The sequence below is a fragment of the Heliangelus exortis genome, chromosome 9 (genome assembly GCF_036169615.1).
Source record: "Heliangelus exortis chromosome 9, bHelExo1.hap1, whole genome shotgun sequence".
Taxonomy (NCBI): Eukaryota; Metazoa; Chordata; class Aves; order Apodiformes; family Trochilidae; genus Heliangelus; species Heliangelus exortis.
In genome coordinates, this window is record NC_092430.1 from 21990814 (window position 1) to 22009231 (window position 18418).

General features: G+C 42.3%; 2 protein-coding genes across 7 annotated transcripts; one reads left to right on the forward strand and one right to left on the reverse strand.

Moving 5' to 3' along the window:
- Nucleotides 1-1966: 1966 nt before the first annotated feature.
- LRRIQ4 (leucine rich repeats and IQ motif containing 4) lies at nt 1967-8209 on the reverse strand. Of its 3 annotated transcripts, XM_071752688.1 has the most exons (7): nt 7891-8209; nt 7128-7211; nt 5646-6771; nt 4575-4748; nt 4133-4271; nt 3264-3460; nt 1967-2227 (listed from the first exon to the last, which is right to left on the reverse strand). In XM_071752688.1, exons 3-7 carry the CDS (start codon nt 6750-6752, stop codon nt 2129-2131), a joined length of 1716 nt encoding a protein of 571 aa, XP_071608789.1. In that variant the 5' UTR covers nt 6753-6771; nt 7128-7211; nt 7891-8209; the 3' UTR covers nt 1967-2128. The 3 variants fall into 3 exon arrangements, with proteins under 3 accessions (XP_071608789.1, XP_071608791.1, XP_071608790.1); XM_071752690.1 differs by lacking the exon at nt 7128-7211; XM_071752689.1 differs by lacking the exons at nt 7128-7211; nt 7891-8209 and adding an exon at nt 7751-7835.
- LRRC34 (leucine rich repeat containing 34) lies at nt 7832-18287 on the forward strand. 4 transcript variants are annotated; one of them, XM_071752692.1, is made up of 11 exons: nt 7835-7955; nt 8250-8371; nt 9271-9395; nt 9556-9620; nt 10316-10399; nt 11937-12065; nt 13800-13895; nt 15451-15605; nt 15695-15850; nt 17446-17572; nt 17854-18287. In XM_071752692.1, exons 2-11 carry the CDS (start codon nt 8256-8258, stop codon nt 18052-18054), a joined length of 1254 nt encoding a protein of 417 aa, XP_071608793.1. In that variant the 5' UTR covers nt 7835-7955; nt 8250-8255; the 3' UTR covers nt 18055-18287. The 4 variants fall into 4 exon arrangements, with proteins under 4 accessions (XP_071608796.1, XP_071608795.1, XP_071608793.1 ...); XM_071752693.1 differs by having other exon boundaries at nt 7848-7955; nt 8253-8371; XM_071752695.1 differs by lacking the exons at nt 17446-17572; nt 17854-18287 and adding an exon at nt 16644-17314 and having other exon boundaries at nt 7832-7955.
- The last annotated feature ends 131 nt before the right edge of the window (nt 18288-18418 follow it).

An 18418-nucleotide genomic window follows, 5' to 3' on the forward strand; every position in this document is an offset into this window, starting at 1 on the left:
AACTTACAGATCTAAGAGTCTGCTGTAGAACAAATACAAGCCAATGGGACTCCCTGCAGTGTCTTCATGCTTCCTGCATCCAGGATTAATCCAATAAGCTTCACAACACCTTGTTATGTAGACAGTGGTCTTATTCTTACTCTAGAGATGAAGGAAATAAGCAAAATCTATTATTCAAAGCCATAGGGCACCTTCTAGGTAAGAGCAGAGCACCTTGCTCAGTGCCCAAGACTTGTTAGAAAAAGCACCAATGTGGGACATGTAAGTGGCTCCTCCTTTTCACCTTAATCATATCTTATTTGGCATTTTATTGTGTTTGCTTACACAGAGCCAGATTCTGGCATAGTCACTTGTGTCATGGAGCATGTTAACCCACACGTGAGCTCAAAGACTGCAGTGGGATTATTCATTGCTAAGGTATTTTAGGAATAAAGATCTGCCCACTTGGTGAGGAGTCTTAGAGAAATCCTGAGGCAGCTTGAGGGATAAAGCACTGCTCAGTGAGCCCTGAGTGGATCTCCAGCCTGCAGCAATCTCCTGCAGGAGAGGCACAACAGAGTCATTGATGGTGCTTTCCTGGTTTGCTTCTTTCCTAACTCTCAGCAAGTTCTCTCATGCAAATGCAGATCAATATTCAGCTTCCAGTTTGTGAGTCTTCCAGCTGGGGTCAGGGTTAGAGCCAGCAGCTGACCATGCTTTGCTGATACCTCTTGATGGTTGGATCCATGGTTTCATGTGAGGGGTTTGAGGTACTTCCTGGTTCCTGTTTCACTTCCACTTGAAAAGTGCACTTGGCTTCCCCAGCTCTGAGAAATATGAGATGAATTGGAGTGTCTTGGTCAGTCTCTATGTCAGTTATTTTCTACAGAGACCCTCAACCTCTGAAATGAAACAAAGAGCCCCTGTTTCACAGAGGGAGAACAAGAGAGACTTTCAAGCAATGACTCAAACCAGGAGAATTATTCTAATGTGGAAGTACCATTATCTGTTTAAGAGCAGCACACCAACATATTCCTTTAACCACTTGCCTTCCTGGGACTTTCCTCCTCAAATCTGCCTTTGGTCCAACTAGGAAACTGATCCTTTATCTGTTCTGTGAGAATCTCTCTGGCTTACTTCTTTCCCATTTGAACCTCTTTCACTAATTCAGTAAAAAATGTTTAATGTACAGTAGCTGCTTAATCTCACTGACTGAGCTGGGCTTCAGTGTTGGAGCTTCTGGCTCTGTCATAGTTGGCTTCCTCCTTCTCAGTTCCAGAGCATGGCACAAACTCACTGCTAGCAACCTCTCCACTTGCTGTTCATGGTCTTCTTCTCTTTATTTTTCTTTTTGAACAACAAAGGTGTGATGGCATGCCAGGACCCAGCATCACTGCAGAATGTTGCAGAAATTCTGCAGACTCTGCATTCAAACAAGGCTGTCAGACACCAAGTTAATCTCAGAGATGAGCTGTAACACTAAGGATCTGACAGCTTGCAGTCATTCCAAATTCTATAGCTACAGACTCTCAAAACATCTGTGAACAGTTTTGCAAAAGTGTTGAGATACTTTCAAAACAGTTTTTTTACACTTCTGGAAGACAGGATGGTCATGCAGGTTCTTCTGGTGGAAGTTCATATGTTCTGACTGCCTGAAATCCTCCTCCAGATTTCCAAACAAGGTACTGATAATTTCTGAATATAAAACTCATTCAGTAACCTTCAGTGCTAGGAGGTGGGGCCACAAATACTGTTTTACTCCAGGTATGACTGTACCTCACTGGCTGAAAAACAGATTTCTAAGAATAACGTGTAAAAGACTTCAGAATTCAGAACAAAGAACACTCCATTGCACCAGATTCTTACATATTAGCCTGTTCTCCAGTTATTCAGCTGCCTTTATGCTTTGATGCACATTCAGAACTAGGATCAGCCCAATTCAGCTGGAATCAATGTTGACAGAAACACAAAAACATATCTAAAGAAGTTATCTGTTTTCATTGTAACAGCTGCTGGATTCAAACACTTCAATTCTGGTTGTCTACTTCTTCCTTATCCCTGCTCACATTTGCCCTTCTTGTAAATGAAAAGAGCTCTGTGCAATTTAGTGTCCAAATATCACTTTTTGGCTCCTTTTCCTTTTACAGGCTTATTTTTTCTTTTTTCCTTTCTTTTCCTGAGGTCCTTTTTTCTTCTGATTCTGAAGTTCCTTATTCTTGTTAATCAAGTCACGCCACAAACTTTGGACCTGAAAAAGAAGAGCAATCTGGTTACCTAGAGGAAAAGAGTAAAAGCAAATGATTGTGTGGAACTGTATTACTAGTGGATATTCTTGATGCAAAAATCCAGGCACATCATGGTCTCCAAAACCCCCTTTTACTCTGTCTTAGACTACATTGTTTGCAGCTAAGATTAGACTGCCAGCCACCTGACTTTTAGCTTACCCTGGGTAATTTTTTCAAGAGGAATTTCTTACCAGGGAGGCCACTACCACTGTACTCCTCCAGACCCTTTGGTCTGAGTAGTCAATGACTGTATCTACACATCCCTAAGTTTCACTTCTTAGTTAAGAGAAACAGTTTGGAAGCAACACATTAGTTCATGAATATATTAGAGACATTATTGAGAGAGGAATAATTTAGGTTTAGAAGAAACAAAGACTGAGGATTTGCCTTTCCTTCTTGCCTTTTTCTTTCTTTTTTTTTTTTTTTTTGAGCAAATTAATTCTGTAGCCCACTGGTGATACAGACTGATGTTCTTTTGGGAAAAATACCCCAAACAAAACCACACAATGCATGTGGGGTTTTCAGTGGTTTTGAACAATGGATCTTCAACTCTGCAGTCAAAAGACACTCAGAAAGAGTGGGAAATGCCATGTGCAGTTAGTTTCATCTATAAGCAATGCCTTGACTTAGAGGATCTGCCTTGATTTTAGACACAGTAACCATTCCCCTTCCAGAGGACAAGGAACTAAGGAAAGCCCCATTGCAAGTTGTAAAGCCTGTTCTGTGCCTGCTGCCTGTGACCCAGCAAGGCAGGGACAACCTTCTGCAGTGTTCCTCAGTGATGCCCTGTGCTCTATTTCCTGATGGTTCCCTGTATCCTACCTTAACGATCAGTGGTAGAAGTACAGCTCTGCCATAGCTGATGCAAGTGGTGGTTTAATACCACAACACAACATTTTTGATGTTGTACAGAGTTTCCTATAGTTGTCCTGCAAAATGTCTTTTACCAAAACCACAGCTTTGTGTGTATATTTGTGGTGGCTTTCTTAGCACCCTTACCTTTAATAGCTTGGCCTTTTTATGCCTTTTTTCCCTCAAGTATTTCCAGATGGCACTTATCCCCTGACAGCACACTTCAGTTGGAGGGTCAGTCATAGGGTTCTCATCCACAAGGAGCAGCTGCAGCTCCTGAAGACTGTCCAAATCCTTGGGCAGCTGGGACAGGTGATTTCTCTGGATAAGAAGTGTTTGCAAACCTGAACACATGAAAGCAAACAGTTGCAGCACAAAGAGCAAATGATGTGGGGCATTCCTTCATGCTCTCCATAAACAGCACATGGATGGGCCACAAAAAAATTCACTCTGCACATGTAGTGAATGTGTGTAATGAACATCTCACCAGAGCCATTAAAATTCAAAGTAGCTTCTCCCAAATTGAGAATGATGGGACTTGGACTCTTATAGCAAAGCATTTACTTCACTAGGTGAAGACTATTCCCCTGGTAGCCAGGTGGCCAAATTCAGCTTCCAGAACTCCTCCTAACTGGCACCAACTGTGCCAGGGAACACAGAGATGCAATGGAGAACTGGGGAAGCACCCCCAGAGAACCAGTTCCTCATCACCCCCCTGGAGTCACTTCTGCTGACTCAGGGGGTCTTCTCCTATCAGAGGATCTGCTTTGAGGGGAGTTCTGGGAAACATCTTTTCCCTGGACCCTGAGGTTGAGGTAGGCCATGGATGAGGACCTTCTGTCTCCATGGCTTGGGTACAGCTCTTCCCCTGCCCTCCCAGTTCCTAAGTTTTGTCCTTACAAATTACAGAACCATCCCTGAATGATGCACCACATTCCTGCCTTCCCTTTTCTCCCTCCTTCCTCTGAAATGCTTGCTGGTACTTGTGACCTTCAAGCCCCAAACCTATTTTTCACCTTGTAGCTTGCATAGAGAATCTGGGAGCTTTTTAAGGAGATTGTTGTGACAGTCAAGTATTTTCAAGCTGGTCAATGAGCCAATGGTTGCAGGCAGGTACTCCAGGCAATTATTGTCCACATGCAGTTCTTTCAGATTCTGAAAAATATGGACGTGTAATTTGTAATAATTAAAGGATTTTTCCCTAGCTTGATATATAATCAATGTACAGAGGACAACAGTAAATGCAGAAATAAGGTTTTTAAACTGAGATACCATTGGGCTGTCTACTGAACACATGAGTTTCAAACACTGAGTTTTGATGCTGTTCTTACTCTGATGGCCCTGGCCCTGGCCTAAAGAGATCAGGAGAACCTTCAATCCTGCATTTGGGGGCAGCTGAAGCCCAGGGAGGTGCCAGGCCACAGCAGACCAAGACCTTTCCCTTTCTATTGCTCCCACCTGTAATTTGCAGATCTCTTCTGGCAGGCCTGTGAATTTAATTCCGTTCTCTTGTCCCAGGTACAGTATCTCTAATGACTCCAGGAGAAAGATTTCCCTTGGAAATGTACTGAATTGGTTTTCAGACAGGCTAATGCACTTCAGATTTGTCAGTTTTTTCACCTCCACAGGTACCTAGACACAGTCATTTAAAAGATACATTATGTCAATTAAACAGTGATGTTTGAGATTTTATTTTTAGGCAAAGCTCTCCAAGGAAATGCTGTGGAGCTGCATTAGTATTGATGAATGAAGACAGAATATTCTGCTCATTATTAGAACATTATACCTTGCAGTAAGGGGGAAATTTTTGCAAAAAAATCCATGTTGTTTCTTCTGCTAAAAAGACTTCTTACAGGGTTAATCTAATTTTTTTAGCAGAAACATTATTCTGCTTCTTCATTTCCTTTGTATGCTCAGTGCAGGAGAGAGTAATTTAAATGAATGAAATCTGAAACTAATTCTTGTGCATAAATTACTACTTCTGTAAATGTAGAATTTTCTTCAAGAAGAAAATTGCACAAGTTAAAATCTCCTTGGAAGAGTGCTGCATTATCTAAAAGGAGGGTGTATTCTGAGCCCTAAAATTAGTATATCCATGAATACTGTTACACTTATAATAGCAAAGCTTTAGGTTTTTTAAAGTTTTTTTAGGTTTTTAAAAATTTTTTAATGAACATAATTGTTCATCATCAAATGAACAGCAAATGTTAATGGTGTCAAAGGCATTAACAATATCACATCCATTTTTGAACTGCCATACTGATTCTATGCAAATGCAGCTCTTATTTTCCAGTGGACATAAAAAAAGAGACACAAAAAGACTGAAGCAATCCTACCAGTGTTCATCTTTACAACTGAACACAAAGGTCAGTGTTCCCATGTTCTTCTTTTTCTCCCTGCCTGAATACTCAGATGTCAAAGATAATGAGTAGAGCAGGGTCAGGTGCATGTCAGGTGGAACATGGCTGCACGGTGCAGTAGTGAAGGGAGGTATTAATATAATAAAAAATAAAACAGAGGAACAAATACCTTCTGTATCTGATTGCCATCCAGGGTCAGTACTTCCAGATTTTTCATAGTGCATATTATTTTAGGAATCTTATCAAAGCAATTTTCACTCAGATCCAGTACCCTGACTCTGGTTAATCTGCTGAAGGACCTGGGCACCTTGTGCAGTCCGAGGTCCCTCAGATAAACATGGGAAAGGGCTGTCCAGCAGCAGATCTGTCTTGGGAACTTCCTCAGGTTGTTAGTGGACAGTCTGAATATTTCCATTTCAGTGAGATTCTTCAAATCTGGGGGAAGCTTGCACAGGAGATTGTGAGACAGATCCAGCACAGCCAGCTTCTGGCAGTATTGCAGTGTAGGAGGAATGAAAGATAAGTTATTAAAAGCTAAAAATAGCTTAACTAAGTTTGTCAGAAACCCTACCTCTTCTGGGATGAAACTGATTAGGTTTTGTTCCAGATCTATTATTTCTAAATTAGCAAGATGACAAAGCTCCTCCGGGAAACTTTCAAACTTATTTTTCTGGAGGTAAATTTCCTTGAGTTTTTTCATGTTCACTATTTCTTTAGGCAGACACTCGAGATTATTGTCAGAAAGGCCAAGCAGTTCAAGATGAATCAGGTTTTCACAGAGCTGCAATGGGATTTCATGCAAGTTTATTTTATAGAGCCTGAGCTGACGAAGGGACTGTAACTTGCTGATAACTGGCAGTGAACTACAGGAGAGGGGATTGTTACTTAAATCTAAGTTTAGAAGACTTTTCAGCTCCCCCAGTTCTTCACATATGTCCTGTATGTGATTCTGATCCAGGTAGAGGACCTTTATGTTCTTCAAGCACTTGATGCTTTCGGGGATGGTTACAATCTGGTTCTTTTCCAAGTGCAGCTCTTCCAGGTGTTCTGGACTCAAGGCCTCTGGTGAGATGGTTTGCAGTTGCTTGTTTGCTAAATCAATGAAAAATATCCTGTCTGTGAGGTGTGGAGGAGGATGAGCTTTATCCTTTGGCACTTCACTCACTGGTATTTCTTGTACAGTCTCAAAGTGGTCATCCTCCAAATCAACAGAGTCAGCTGTGGGGCAGTGAGTCTCTTCTTCACTGGCCTCCTGGCTCTGCTGAGGCTCAGCCATCTCTGCTCCTGATTTTTAACTTCAAAAGAAATAAAACACAAAACTAAAAATCAATGGTACTCAAAGGCCTTCCTATGCTAAACAAATACAGGAAGAATTCAGCATTTAGGGAGAGGTTGCAGTCTCAGTTGTACCCCTGCAAAAAGCTGCTTGTGTGCACTGGGATCAAGTCCTTCAGTACTTAAAGCAGGACTGTTATCTTTCAAACCCAGTACATCCTGCAGTGCCCCAACAGCCAAATTTGCAGGTGACCTTGTGAAGCCAGGGGAGCTGAGCAATGCAGCCTCCTCAAGTCTTGAAGGGCTGTGTTTACAAACACTGAAATCTGTCCTCAGGTGTGCTGACTGTAAAACTGGGAGAGTAAAAAGGTGGCACTTTCTGCTGTAACACTCAGTGTTTTCTGAGCCAGGGAGATGCCAGTGAATCTGATCTGTGATAACTCCTGAGGTTGCTCTGGTGCTGATGGCAAAAAAAAAAACAAGGGGTGGGAAGGGGTCTCTGCTGTCTGGATGGAGGAATCGTTTCAGCTGGCATTTAAGGAACAGTAATAGAGAAAGAGGAGGTGGAGAGGCAGCTGTCAGTCACCTCCCACCCTGCACCCTTTTCTCTGGTGCTGTAGCCACAGTGGGAAGATGTCACATTTCCAGAGATGTGCAGTTTCCAGCTGTCACCAGGACAAGGAAAGAGAACTGAGCAACCATCAAGGGGAGAGACCTGTGCTGGGCTTCCCAGTTAATTCAGATGTTGCACCAGAGCATTTTCTATTGGCTCTGAGTTCAGTACTGGGGATCAAGCCCTACACAGCCTGAGCCAGGAGATCCCAGGCCAGCTCTCCATGTGCAAGGCCAGCAGTGAAGCTGGTAGAAGGATTTATTTGGTGGAAAGGAGCTTTGAAGTAACTGGTAATCCACGTAAACATAGAAATTTTTCCAAAGGCTCCTTGGAGACCAAGAGCAGACCACTAAGGAAATACTCAGAGCTGAGCTACTGACACTCACCTCCCCGTGGATGATGGACACCACGGCCACAGCCAGGGCCCTCCTGGGACCTTCTGCCAGGGCCCTTTGACCTCTCCAACTAGGTGGAGGGCCTAGGACACCCCCCTTGGAAACCAGCTCTGTTACCAAACATCACTCACCTTGGAGCAGCTTGGCCGGGCCACTGGTCACTGTGGGTTGAGGCTGGGAGAGGACACAGGCTCAGGTAGGTTTGTGGAGGCTGGGAGACACCTGCTTTATGGGGAAAAAGATCCTGCCTGTATGAATATTAATTCCCTGTTAGCTCAGACCCTACTTATAGCTAGTCAGAACCACATCCAGCAGCTTTTCCTGCCTGTATCTCTGCATTATCCCTGTGTTGCATACCAAGAGCTGTAACCCTTTTCAGACCAAGCCCATATTTATTGTTATGCAGAGCCCAGCAGGACAGCTGCTTGGGTCCATGGTGATGTTGCTAGGCTGCCATAATGGTGCAGTAACACTCTGTTTTCTTTCCCAGCAGGTCATGCCAGTTCATACAGATCTTCACCAGCACTATGTGCAGGCTTGCCAAAACTTGGGACAACCTGAAAACCCTTTAATTGCTCATGTGCTTCAAGAAGCTGATAAAAATGATAAAATGTAAGGAAATAAAACCAGTGTGTTTCAGATGCTTCTGCTAGCTTTAAACAAGAGAGCAGGACAAGGAATTGAACAATGAAAAAATTAGTGCAGTTTTAGGCTTAAACAGAAAACATCTTTAGCATTTACTGCTGCAGTTCTGGTTTGACTCATCTTGACATCATCTTGGCAAAAGTTTGTAGCTATATACCCCTCCTGAGCAGCTTTACAAGCAGTGAAATTTATTTTAAAAGAGTGAAAAAGGTACAGGATGGTGCCTTTATGTCCCTTAAAGAAGCCAAACCCAGTGTCCAGTCGTCCTAACTCCCTTTCTCTTGTCTCACTTCTGTTTAAAAAGTCTCAGCTGTGTTCACTTAGCTTCCAGCTGGTAATGCTTCCCTGATCTGTCTCTGATTCCTGCCAAGGTATTAACCACCCAAATTCTCTCTCATTATGTGGTTAGGTAGGGCTTCCTCTCATGGCTGCTGCTGGGGTCAAAGTTAATTGTCCTTTGGAGAGAAAACCTGAGAAAATACAGTGTAGTGAACTGGTTTGTGTTAGGTTTTGACCCTGAGGGCAGGCTAGAGTAAATAAAGGAAGGGAGAAAGATGATGAGGTAACCACCAGAGCAGTCTTTATTTCCATCTGCCTTTCCCTCATCATGCTTCCTCCTGCTTTCTGTGCACATGTGCTGAGCTTGGTCTTGCAGCTCTGCAGTGTCTTCAGAATTATCAGAAAGGGCAGTGCTGGGGTACAGCCTGAACCACATTGTCTGTCCTGGTGCTCCCAAAGGGGCAGCAGTTAACAACATGCAAACACATCAGCCAGGGCCAGTCTGGATAAACTTCTTATCTGCAGAGAGAATTCATTTGTCAGTACCATTTTACTTCTCCCCATGTGCTCACACTTTTGTGTTACAGCAGCTGGACAAAAGGGATCACAATAAAAATAGCTGGAAAGAATCATCTTGTGCCTGTGCAGAGAGTTACAGATGATGATCTTCAAGTTCTTGCCTCTGTCTTATGCAATACTGTCTTAGTCACAGGTAAGCTCTTTCCATGTGTGTTTGACATTATTGTGCTTATACAACACAAGCAGTCTTGATTCTTGATTTCATCATTAATTCATCTTCATTCCTTCTTCTTCAGAGATCAGTCAATTGTAGATGTGCATCTGTCACATTCTTTGTTCCTCATCTTTTTCAGGTTTGGATCTTAGGTGTAATGCATTGACTGATGCTGGAGCAAAGCACATAGCAACAATCCTCCAGGTACCAAAATAATCTTTATCGTTCAGCAATTTGTAATTTATTTGGCTGGAATAATATTTCTCTCATATATTGGAGACAAGAATTCATCATTTTTGCAAAATTCCATTAATTTTGACTTTCATATCCAAATCTGTCCCACTAGACACTCGGATTTTATTTGCTGGGAAGTTTTTGAATTTCTGGTGTTAAAGTGTCTGAGATTTGGCTAGGGGGTTGTGAAGAAAGAATGGTGGAGTCAAGTGGAGGGCTTTGAAGCTTAGAGTTCAGTTCAACAAGGGAGGGAATGGCAGTACCAGTTGTGCCAGAGCCTTTGTTTCAGCTGCTTTCTCAAAGGTTTAGACCTTTTTGTAGGTCTAATCATTGGAAACTTCAATGCTGTCACTGTAAGCACCAGAATACAGGCAGAAAATGGTGAGCTGCCACTGTTTGGTCTTGCTGAACACCTCGGTTCCTTGGTGGTTTCTGTAAACCCCATGAGGACCTACACCCTGCATGTTTTTCTGCCTTTCCCTCATCATTTGTTGTACTTTGGCATTATTTAACTACTTCTCCAAATCAGGGGCTGCCTGAAATGCACTGAAGGAGAGAGGCTTTAAGTGTTAGTATCATGCATCTCCTTTTTTTTTTTTTTTTTTTTAAACATGGGCACGCTCTGAAACAGAGCCTCACTGGTTTTTGCTTTCTTTGTTCCCAAGGAAAACTACACTCTGAAACACCTTAACCTGATGTTGAATGATATTGGCACAAGTGGAGCAGAGCTGATAGCCAGAGCACTCCATGTGAGTATTTGTCTGGGAGATTTAGACAATGGCATCTAGTTTGATATTTTTGCTTTTGATGAACAGTACGAGCTGTCCTGCCAACACCAGTGCTGGCTGAAAGGGCTCTCTGTCTTCAGGCCATTCAGCATTTTGCTGTATCACAGGGATTGCTTGTTTTCCCAAGGCAGCCTTCAGAAAGCAGATTTCACACAAGACAAACTTGCACTGTGCTGCTGTTACTACTTAATTATCACAACTTATTGCAGCTGGATTTTGCTGTGTGAAAGTGCTAAGCTATAGGGTAGGTCATGCCATCAGTTTTTTTTTCTTTTGATGTCAATATTTGTCTTGAGTCCAGATATCTGAGGCATGTTTTCAAAACTTTGCCTTACTGCAGCAGCATAAAACCAAGTTTGTTATTTTTCATGTGGTTTCCCAAGGAAATGAGGCTTCTGTGTAAGATTTGGTGTGTCTGGGAAAGGAGACTCATGTGAGCTCTTCCTTCCTCCTTCATAGTCTTTGAACTCTGAACTGATTTCAGCTCAAATCCACAAGCCTCCAAACTCTCAGGTCATGCAGCAGGTTGTACAACACTGGCTTTGCAAACAAGAGTTTGTGCAGAGCTATCTGTGCATCCCCCTGGCAGGGTTTGCTGAGCAGGTGGGTGGCAGGGCCCAGGCAGCCCAGCAGCACCTTGGCTGAGCGGGCTCCTCCTGCTGGGCCAGCCAGGGGGGGACCTGGAGTGTTTTTGAAGGATGGAGGGAGAGGGAAGGTGCTGTAGTGAGGTACTGCAGCAGGGGAAGGGGTACTGGGGACATGTGGAAGACATAAAAGCTGTATGGAACCAGGCTTCATCAGTTTTGCTACTCACAGAACTGTCTGCTGTGTAATAACTTAATCTCTGGCAATGATTAAGGTGGTACTGAGGAATTAAAACCCAGAAGTATTCTGCATTGAATTTAGGACCTTCCTATCTATTGAAATTCTGTGGAGGGTGTGGAGAAAGATGCTGCCTCTTCTAAACCTCTGATCAGAGCTTCATCTTGCCAGTGAAGTCTCTAGTCCAGCAAAGACTCACACAGTGGTTTAACTGAAGAGTCCTGCTGAAGCCCAGCAGCTTCACTGAGTTTTGGTCATGTGATTTAAAAGACTATGAACAATAAAGCAAATTAAATTCTTGTTTAAAACATGCCTACTAGATTTGAATCAGTTTTGATATAATTTGAATTTCGTCTGCCAATTTAGGCAGAAATACCTGCCTAGGTATTCTGGATTAATCTACCTGGATTAATCTACCTGGATTATTTCCATGGGTGTGAAATTTGTGAATTTAGGAGAAAAAAAAATTTTCAAACACTTGAATTTTGCTTTCAGACTCTCGGGCCTTTGATTCCACTGAGGGGAGGCTGAGCCAACTGCTTAGTCAGTGTTATCACTTAGAATTCTTCTGGAGGGATGTTTTGTCTTTGTGTGATAACCAGCACAGTGTTGTTTTTTCAGGCCATTTAAAAGGAATTGATTTTTAAAAGAATTATTTTATTATTATGATGTCTAGAGCAACAAAACTCTTGTGTATTTGAGAATGACTGGAAACAAAATAGGAAACAAAGGTGGAATGTTCTTTGCTTCAATGCTGCAAATTAATTCAACCTTAGAGAAGCTGGATCTTGGAGACTGTGATGTGGTGAGTGACACACTAAAATTATCAGTGAGGACATTAGTCTTTCAGGGGTATCACAAAGGTTCTTCAGCTCTCAATTGGGGGAAAATGCCATCTGTTGTCTTTGATTATACTTTCTGTGATAGCTGGAGGTAACACAATACATAATATTGCAATTTGTGCATGGAAAGGCTTGTTGCACAAAACACCTGTGAAGTCATAACAGATGATACAGCAGAGCCACTGTGTCCCTGGGATTTCAGGTATTTGGCATTCACATTTTCCAAGGTTAATTTCTGCTGTTCATTTCTATGATGTTGTCTAAGTCCCCTGTGATTTCTGTTGAATAAAGGACTCCCTGTTCCCTGGAGGTTCTTCTGCTTCTACAGTGTGCAGTGCTACAATGCCTGAAAGTCACCCAAACCTGTAGCTCTGTTGCTCCCATCAGAACTTGATCCATAAGAGCACAAGAGTGCTGAACTGGGTAGAAAGACACCCAAAATTGGCTTCAGATAACTTGACACCTAGAGTTGGGTGCTGAGACTTCTCACGTGGTGTACAGGGAGAGTCAAGAGGGTAGAAAGGGGCTGATGCACTAAGCAGGGTGCTTCCCACTCTAGCCAGGAAAAGGCTGTTGGTTGCCTTTAAAAACAGGTGGGGTACAGCTGGAGGTAAGAGTGGGAGCTGTGACCCTCCTCCTGGGGCAAGGTCCTCGTGCCTGATTGATGGTGTGTCCCTGGGGGGGTCATGTCAGAGGGGCTGGAAGGTGACATGGATTCTTTTCCCTGCCTGGCAGAATTTGGTTCTGTATCTTGCCCTCCAGGAGAATGCTCTAATCAAGCTGGAAGTGAAATACAGATTGGCCCCTCTCAGCCTTCCTGTTAAGGCTGCTTTATCTTTTTATCTTTTCAGGAGATAATAAAGTTACCTGTTGGGCAGGAGGAGTCAGTCTGACTGTAACCTGACAATTATGACTGTCACCTGGGGGCAGGGAGAGAGCTGGGGTCAAATGAAAATTTTGTTAAATTTGTTTCCTGCAATTACAGAATTTGTTTCTAAACTAGAAGGTGGAATATTTCCCAGAAACTCTGAAAGGGTTTAGGAAAACATAAACAAAGTAAGTGCAGCCAGTGTAGGATTTAACTGAAAGCTTAATACGTTTATGCTTGGTAGGGAGTTGATATTTAAAATGAAATAGCTTTGGGTGTAAGTTTACTCCAACTGGAAAATACTGTAAGTATAAATTAGTGAGCAAATGAGAAGGAAATACAAAAACTGAACTGCCTTGTAGTCTAGACTCTCACTACTCTGTACCACATTAATTCATATTTAATGTGAATTTACCTAGTGGATAAATGTTACTTAGGGCTTTTACCAAATACCTTAGGGAATACACATGCTGATTTTGATTCATAAATCAGGAACACCAAAATACAAGCCCAATTAAATGGACAAGTCTCTTTGAGGTGCATTATTCTTGCTTTTTATTTTATGAGTTGCCAGATTTCCTGGTCATTTGTACTCCTTAGTCTGATTCTACTCTATTATTCCATAGGGAGAAAATACATAATGTGTCTTTAAGCACTTCCTACTGCACTTGTATCTCTCTAGAGCACAGAAATAATAGTATTTCCAGTCTGAGCCCATGTGATATTATTGATCTTTTGATGATCAGTCAGAGTAATAAAGTCATAGTCATTTTGTAGCTTGATCTATACCCTGGACAGGTTTCTCTTAAGAGTTTGTTTTCTTTTCCAGGGTACCCAGTGTCTAATAGCAACAGCCATTGCCCTGAATCACAACAAATCAGTCAAAGCAATAAACCTAAATCGTCCTCTGCTGTACAGCCAGGAGGTATGTGAGCAGGGTGTCAGCCTGGCCAGAGGGAGAAGCAGAAGTCAAGTCAGTACTGATGTATTTATGGGTACTGACCTACATGGCTCTCTGGTTTTCCTTCCAAAGTGAATTAAATCGTTGCAGAAATATTCTTTTCCTCATTCTGGGCAGTCACAGGCTGCCCTTTTTTAATTAGAAAGTTGAATTTTTTACAGATTTCTTTCTTGGTGCATAGGCATTTGTTAGGTAATGGACTAGAGGAGAGGGCTTGGTATTGGAAGACCAAGTATTCCTTCTGGTGTTATAGCATGGAGAGTTTTTTGCATTGTTCAGCAACCTGAGGGAGAAAGGCTGCTTAGCAGGAAGTGAGGGGAAGAACAAAAAGGCTGCTCTTTATCTCAGCAGTGTGATCCAGGGGCAATTGCCAGTGCCCCAGCCCAGAGAAGAAAGGCTCAGTTCAAGTCTGCCACCTTCACTGGGCTCCCTGGGTTTGTTGTCTCAGGCTGTGAACCTGAAGCTTGAATTTAACAAGTGAATGAACCTCATCAATGTAAAACTGTAAAAAAATCAATGTAAAAAAAAGAGTGATGAAGTTGTTATTCCCAAAGACACAAACCCTCTGAAATAATGGAACACTGATCAGAGAATCTGCAAGGCAGGGGTGGCACCCCAGGCCCCTGGGTGGGCACAGAGCTGCAGGGCCTTGGCTGTTAGGTGTGCAGGGCTGGTCCTGGGCTCTGGGCTGCAGGGTGGCTGGGGTGGTGGCTGCAGCAGACTGGCAGCAGTTGTTGGATGTCTGTGGTAGGTGCAGTATTTTCCTGGTGGCAGCATAACAACATTAAATTGTCCTGAAGGCCAGATCTTCTGAACTTCCCTAAAGTGAATTTAACAGTTAAAAGAGATTTTGGTTGTTTCTTTTCTACTAAGACAGGCCTTGATCTGCCTAGGTCCAGTTTTAGAAGTCAATTTAAACTACTGCTGTTGAAAATAGCAACCAAGGGCCTGATCTGCAGCTGTGGGAGACTCTTATTTGCCATTGTTTCCACCTTCTCTCATCTCTGAAGCCCCTGACTTACTGCCTTATTTTTGACTCAGAGTTTTCAATTATTTTCTTAACTAAACATGACAACTTCAAAACAAACTTACTTGGTGTTTCAGTGACAGGACATATTTTTTTCCATAGCAATCCTGTTTATTTTAATGAGATAATAGTTCAACATCATGGAAAAATACTTTTAATGTTAGTGAAAACTTAAACATTCAGGTTTTTAAGGGCAATGAGTGGAAGGAATACTGATTAAACATAATGATTCAAACATTGATGCTTCTGATATTTGCACATATGTATACTGTGATGTAAATCTGTAAAGATCTTTCAGGTGGGCTTTTTTTTTTTTTTCTATTTTCAGTGTTAGCATAATAGATTGGTTCTTCTCTGTTTTTAATACAATATACAAAATAGGACACAAATGATGACCAAATCTTGCTCTTAGTTCTGTATCTCCCTTTTACAAAAGCAAAACCATATCTGATATTAAAGTACAGCTTGATAAAACTGAGTGTATGTTTTTAGGAAGAGACCACAGTTCATATAGCTCTGATGTTGAAAAATAAATCTCCTCTTGTGGAACTACATTTGTGCAAGCATGAAATGAAAAACTTTGGTGTGGAGAGACTGTGTGAGGCATTGTATGAAAACTCCAGCCTGAGATACCTCAACCTGGGCTGGTAAGAGTTATTCCACTCTTATTTTCTCAGCACAGTGGACACTGATTTCCTCAGCACCCTTTTTAAAAACATGTGTGGATCTCTTGCAGCAATAAAATAACCCGTGATGGTGCAAAATTTTTGGGAGAGCTACTAAAACGGAACCAAACCCTGGCAATCCTGGACCTCCAGGCAAACAGAATAGAAGATGATGGAGCCATCTACCTGAGTGAAGCTTTGGCTTCCTCCAACAGGACTCTGCAGGCGTTAGTATTGGTGTAACTTCCCCAGGGGAAGTGGTGTCATGGCTCAGAGTACAAGAAGCTCCCGTTTTTCAGTGGCTGAACTGACAAAGTTGTCCCCTTTGATGTCACCAATCAAAAGAGAAAAGTCAGGAAGTTCCAAACTTTTATGTCCATTTTACTTTCTCAGGAGTGAAAAAAAAAGTAAATGATGGATTGAGTGGGATTCCTTTGCCTAAGCATAGGTGTCTCCCACCACTGGAGATGTGCCAGGACCTGTGAGACATCCTAGGGTGCTAGCAAGTGGCCACAGGTCCTTTCAAGAGCCTCAGGCAGGCCAGGAGGAGGCCAAACTCAGTGTTTGGGTGACTGAATTAAGTCCCCTGTAGCTTCATGTGAGCTAAAGGAGTGGAACACTGGGCCAAGACACACTCTTCAGTTCCATGTGCTAATAATGCCTCCTGTTCACCTTCCCCACAGGCCTACTCAGAACTTATTTTATCCCCTTTTCCTTTCCCCTTTTCCTTTCCCCTTTTCCTTTCCCCTTTTCCTTTCCCCTTTTCCTTTCCCCTTTTCCTTTCCCCTTTTCCTTTCCCCTTTTCCTTTCCCCTTTTCCTTTCCCCTTTTCCTTTCCCCTTTTCCTTTCCCCTTTTCCTTTCCCCTCTCCTTTCCCCTCTCCTTTCCATCCTTTTCTATCCTTTTCTTTCCTTATCCATTGCTGTGTGACCTCACATATTTTTGCTCTTCTATTTCAGGGTTTTCTGGGGCTGATACTTAGGTCAGTTTTGTAGTGGTTCATCTTACATGTGATTCACAGCTTTTACAGCCATTCTGAAGAGGGGGAAGGCAATTAGATTTTACTCTTTTTGCACCTTTAAATCCTGGGTCCCTGTGCCACACAAACACAAAGAAACCAGGAGCTTTACATCTCCAGAATTTTAAGGTAATCAGCTGCCACCAGGGATGAGGCACTATATTTGTTGATTCTGATCTTCAACACTTAAGCAAATCCTCTGTTTAAGTTAGCTTCAGGTGAACCCAAAAGAGTTGTAATCTCTCTGTCAGGGTGTATTTTGTAGCCTGCATTAAACCCTGCAGCAGCAGGATGTAAAAGCTGATCAAAGGTGTTACCTGAAGCCATTAGTTTTAAGTAGCAGACTGAGGCTGCTAGGTGCCTCTGAAAGCCTTCCAGGTTCACTAACATAAAAATAACTGCCACTCCACAAAGATCAAAGCTTAGCCTGGATAAATGCCAAGGCTTGGGCTTCAAAGCAGACTGGAGATGAGTACCTGGTCACCACACAGTAAGTCACGGACTCTGAACAATTAAATAGTCAACAACCTGGCTGCAATAGTCATGGAAATGCCACAAGGAAAAGCCTGGAGTCCAAGCTGCCTCTTAGACACCTCAAAAAGATTTTAAAGCAGGACTGGACTTGACACAAACAAGTAGAATATTTTAATAGAAAATTAGAAAAGAATATAAAATTTTAATGTACATATAATATGGGATATAGAATGGAAAAAATATAAGAATAAAGTCAAACTCAGTTTTAACTAAGAGGTGGGAATTTCATGATTTGGCAGACACTTGCATAACTATTTTCTCTTTTTCTTAGGTTGTCTGTGGTAAGCAACAATATAACTGGCAAAGGACTCGTAGCTCTTTCAGGTGCAATGAAAATAAACACAGCACTTTCCTATATTTACATCTGGGGGAACAAATTTGATGAAGCCACCTGCACGGTAAGTGTTTGCTTCTGAACTCTAGGGAGAGTGTTGGGTTTTGTTTGTTTATTCTAATTTGGCTTTACCACGACTGAGAACACTACAGAAACTCATGAACAAGACACCCAATTTACTCTGTTGGGTTTATTTAATGGCTATGACATAGTAGGGATGACACTGACTGGACATCAGCACAACAAAATGAGCAAGTACTTGCCTATTGTGTATTGCTTCCTAGAGCCTTCAGTGCAGTCAGAGTGGATTATTATACATCAGATTCTTGTTCTTACCCATTTTAGGCATTTTCAGAGTTAATCCACTCAGGTCGCTTGAGCCCTGACTGTACAGATGTGGAACCATATGAAGTGGATGGGCATTTTCACCTTGCAGAGCTCTCCCATGGCCTTCAGAAGCACTACTACTGGATGCCAAGCATGGGAGGTGATAACAAAGGTGCTAATACCAGTCTGGCAATTGTAGCAGTTTCAGAATACATGTGAGTCAGGTAGGAGCTTGATGGGTTCCCTGTGCTTGAAGTTTTCCTGTCTTGTTTCTAGGAAAATAGATGATATCAGTATCAAACTTGCTGCATGTTGTTTCTTCAGGGTCTTTAGTCCAGAAGGAATTTAAAAGTATTTGAAGTGGCATTAGGGATAAAATACCAAACCAGTGACCTTAAAATTTGTTGCTAAAAATGCCTAAGCTATTAAAAGCCTATTTATATGAAAATGCATTAATTTTGTTGCAGTCATTCCTGTTGCACACCATCTCCTTTGCCCTACCAGGACTAGCTGTACTTCCAGGGTGCCCAGGGGGTGAATGAATTTAGCATAATTACATTTTCACCACAGCACAGTGCACTGT

Excerpts from the sequence above, each read along its gene's own strand:
- LRRIQ4 (XM_071752690.1), bottom strand. The coding sequence starts at position 6,752 with ATGGCTGAGCCTCAGCAGAGCCAGGAGGCCAGTGAAGAAGAGACTCAC. Across the intron at positions 3,461-4,132 it reads TTCTCTATGCAAGCTACAAG|GTTTGCAAACACTTCTTATC; the intron begins GTGAAAAATAGG and ends TCATGTGTTCAG. Across the intron at positions 2,228-3,263 it reads AAAAGGCCAAGCTATTAAAG|GTCCAAAGTTTGTGGCGTGA; the intron begins GTAAGGGTGCTA and ends CTTCTTTTTCAG.
- LRRC34 (XM_071752692.1), top strand. The coding sequence starts at position 8,256 with ATGCCAGTTCATACAGATCTTCACCAGCACTATGTGCAGGCTTGCCAA. Across the intron at positions 9,621-10,315 it reads ACATAGCAACAATCCTCCAG|GAAAACTACACTCTGAAACA; the intron begins GTACCAAAATAA and ends TTTGTTCCCAAG. Across the intron at positions 12,066-13,799 it reads ATCTTGGAGACTGTGATGTG|GGTACCCAGTGTCTAATAGC; the intron begins GTGAGTGACACA and ends TTTCTTTTCCAG.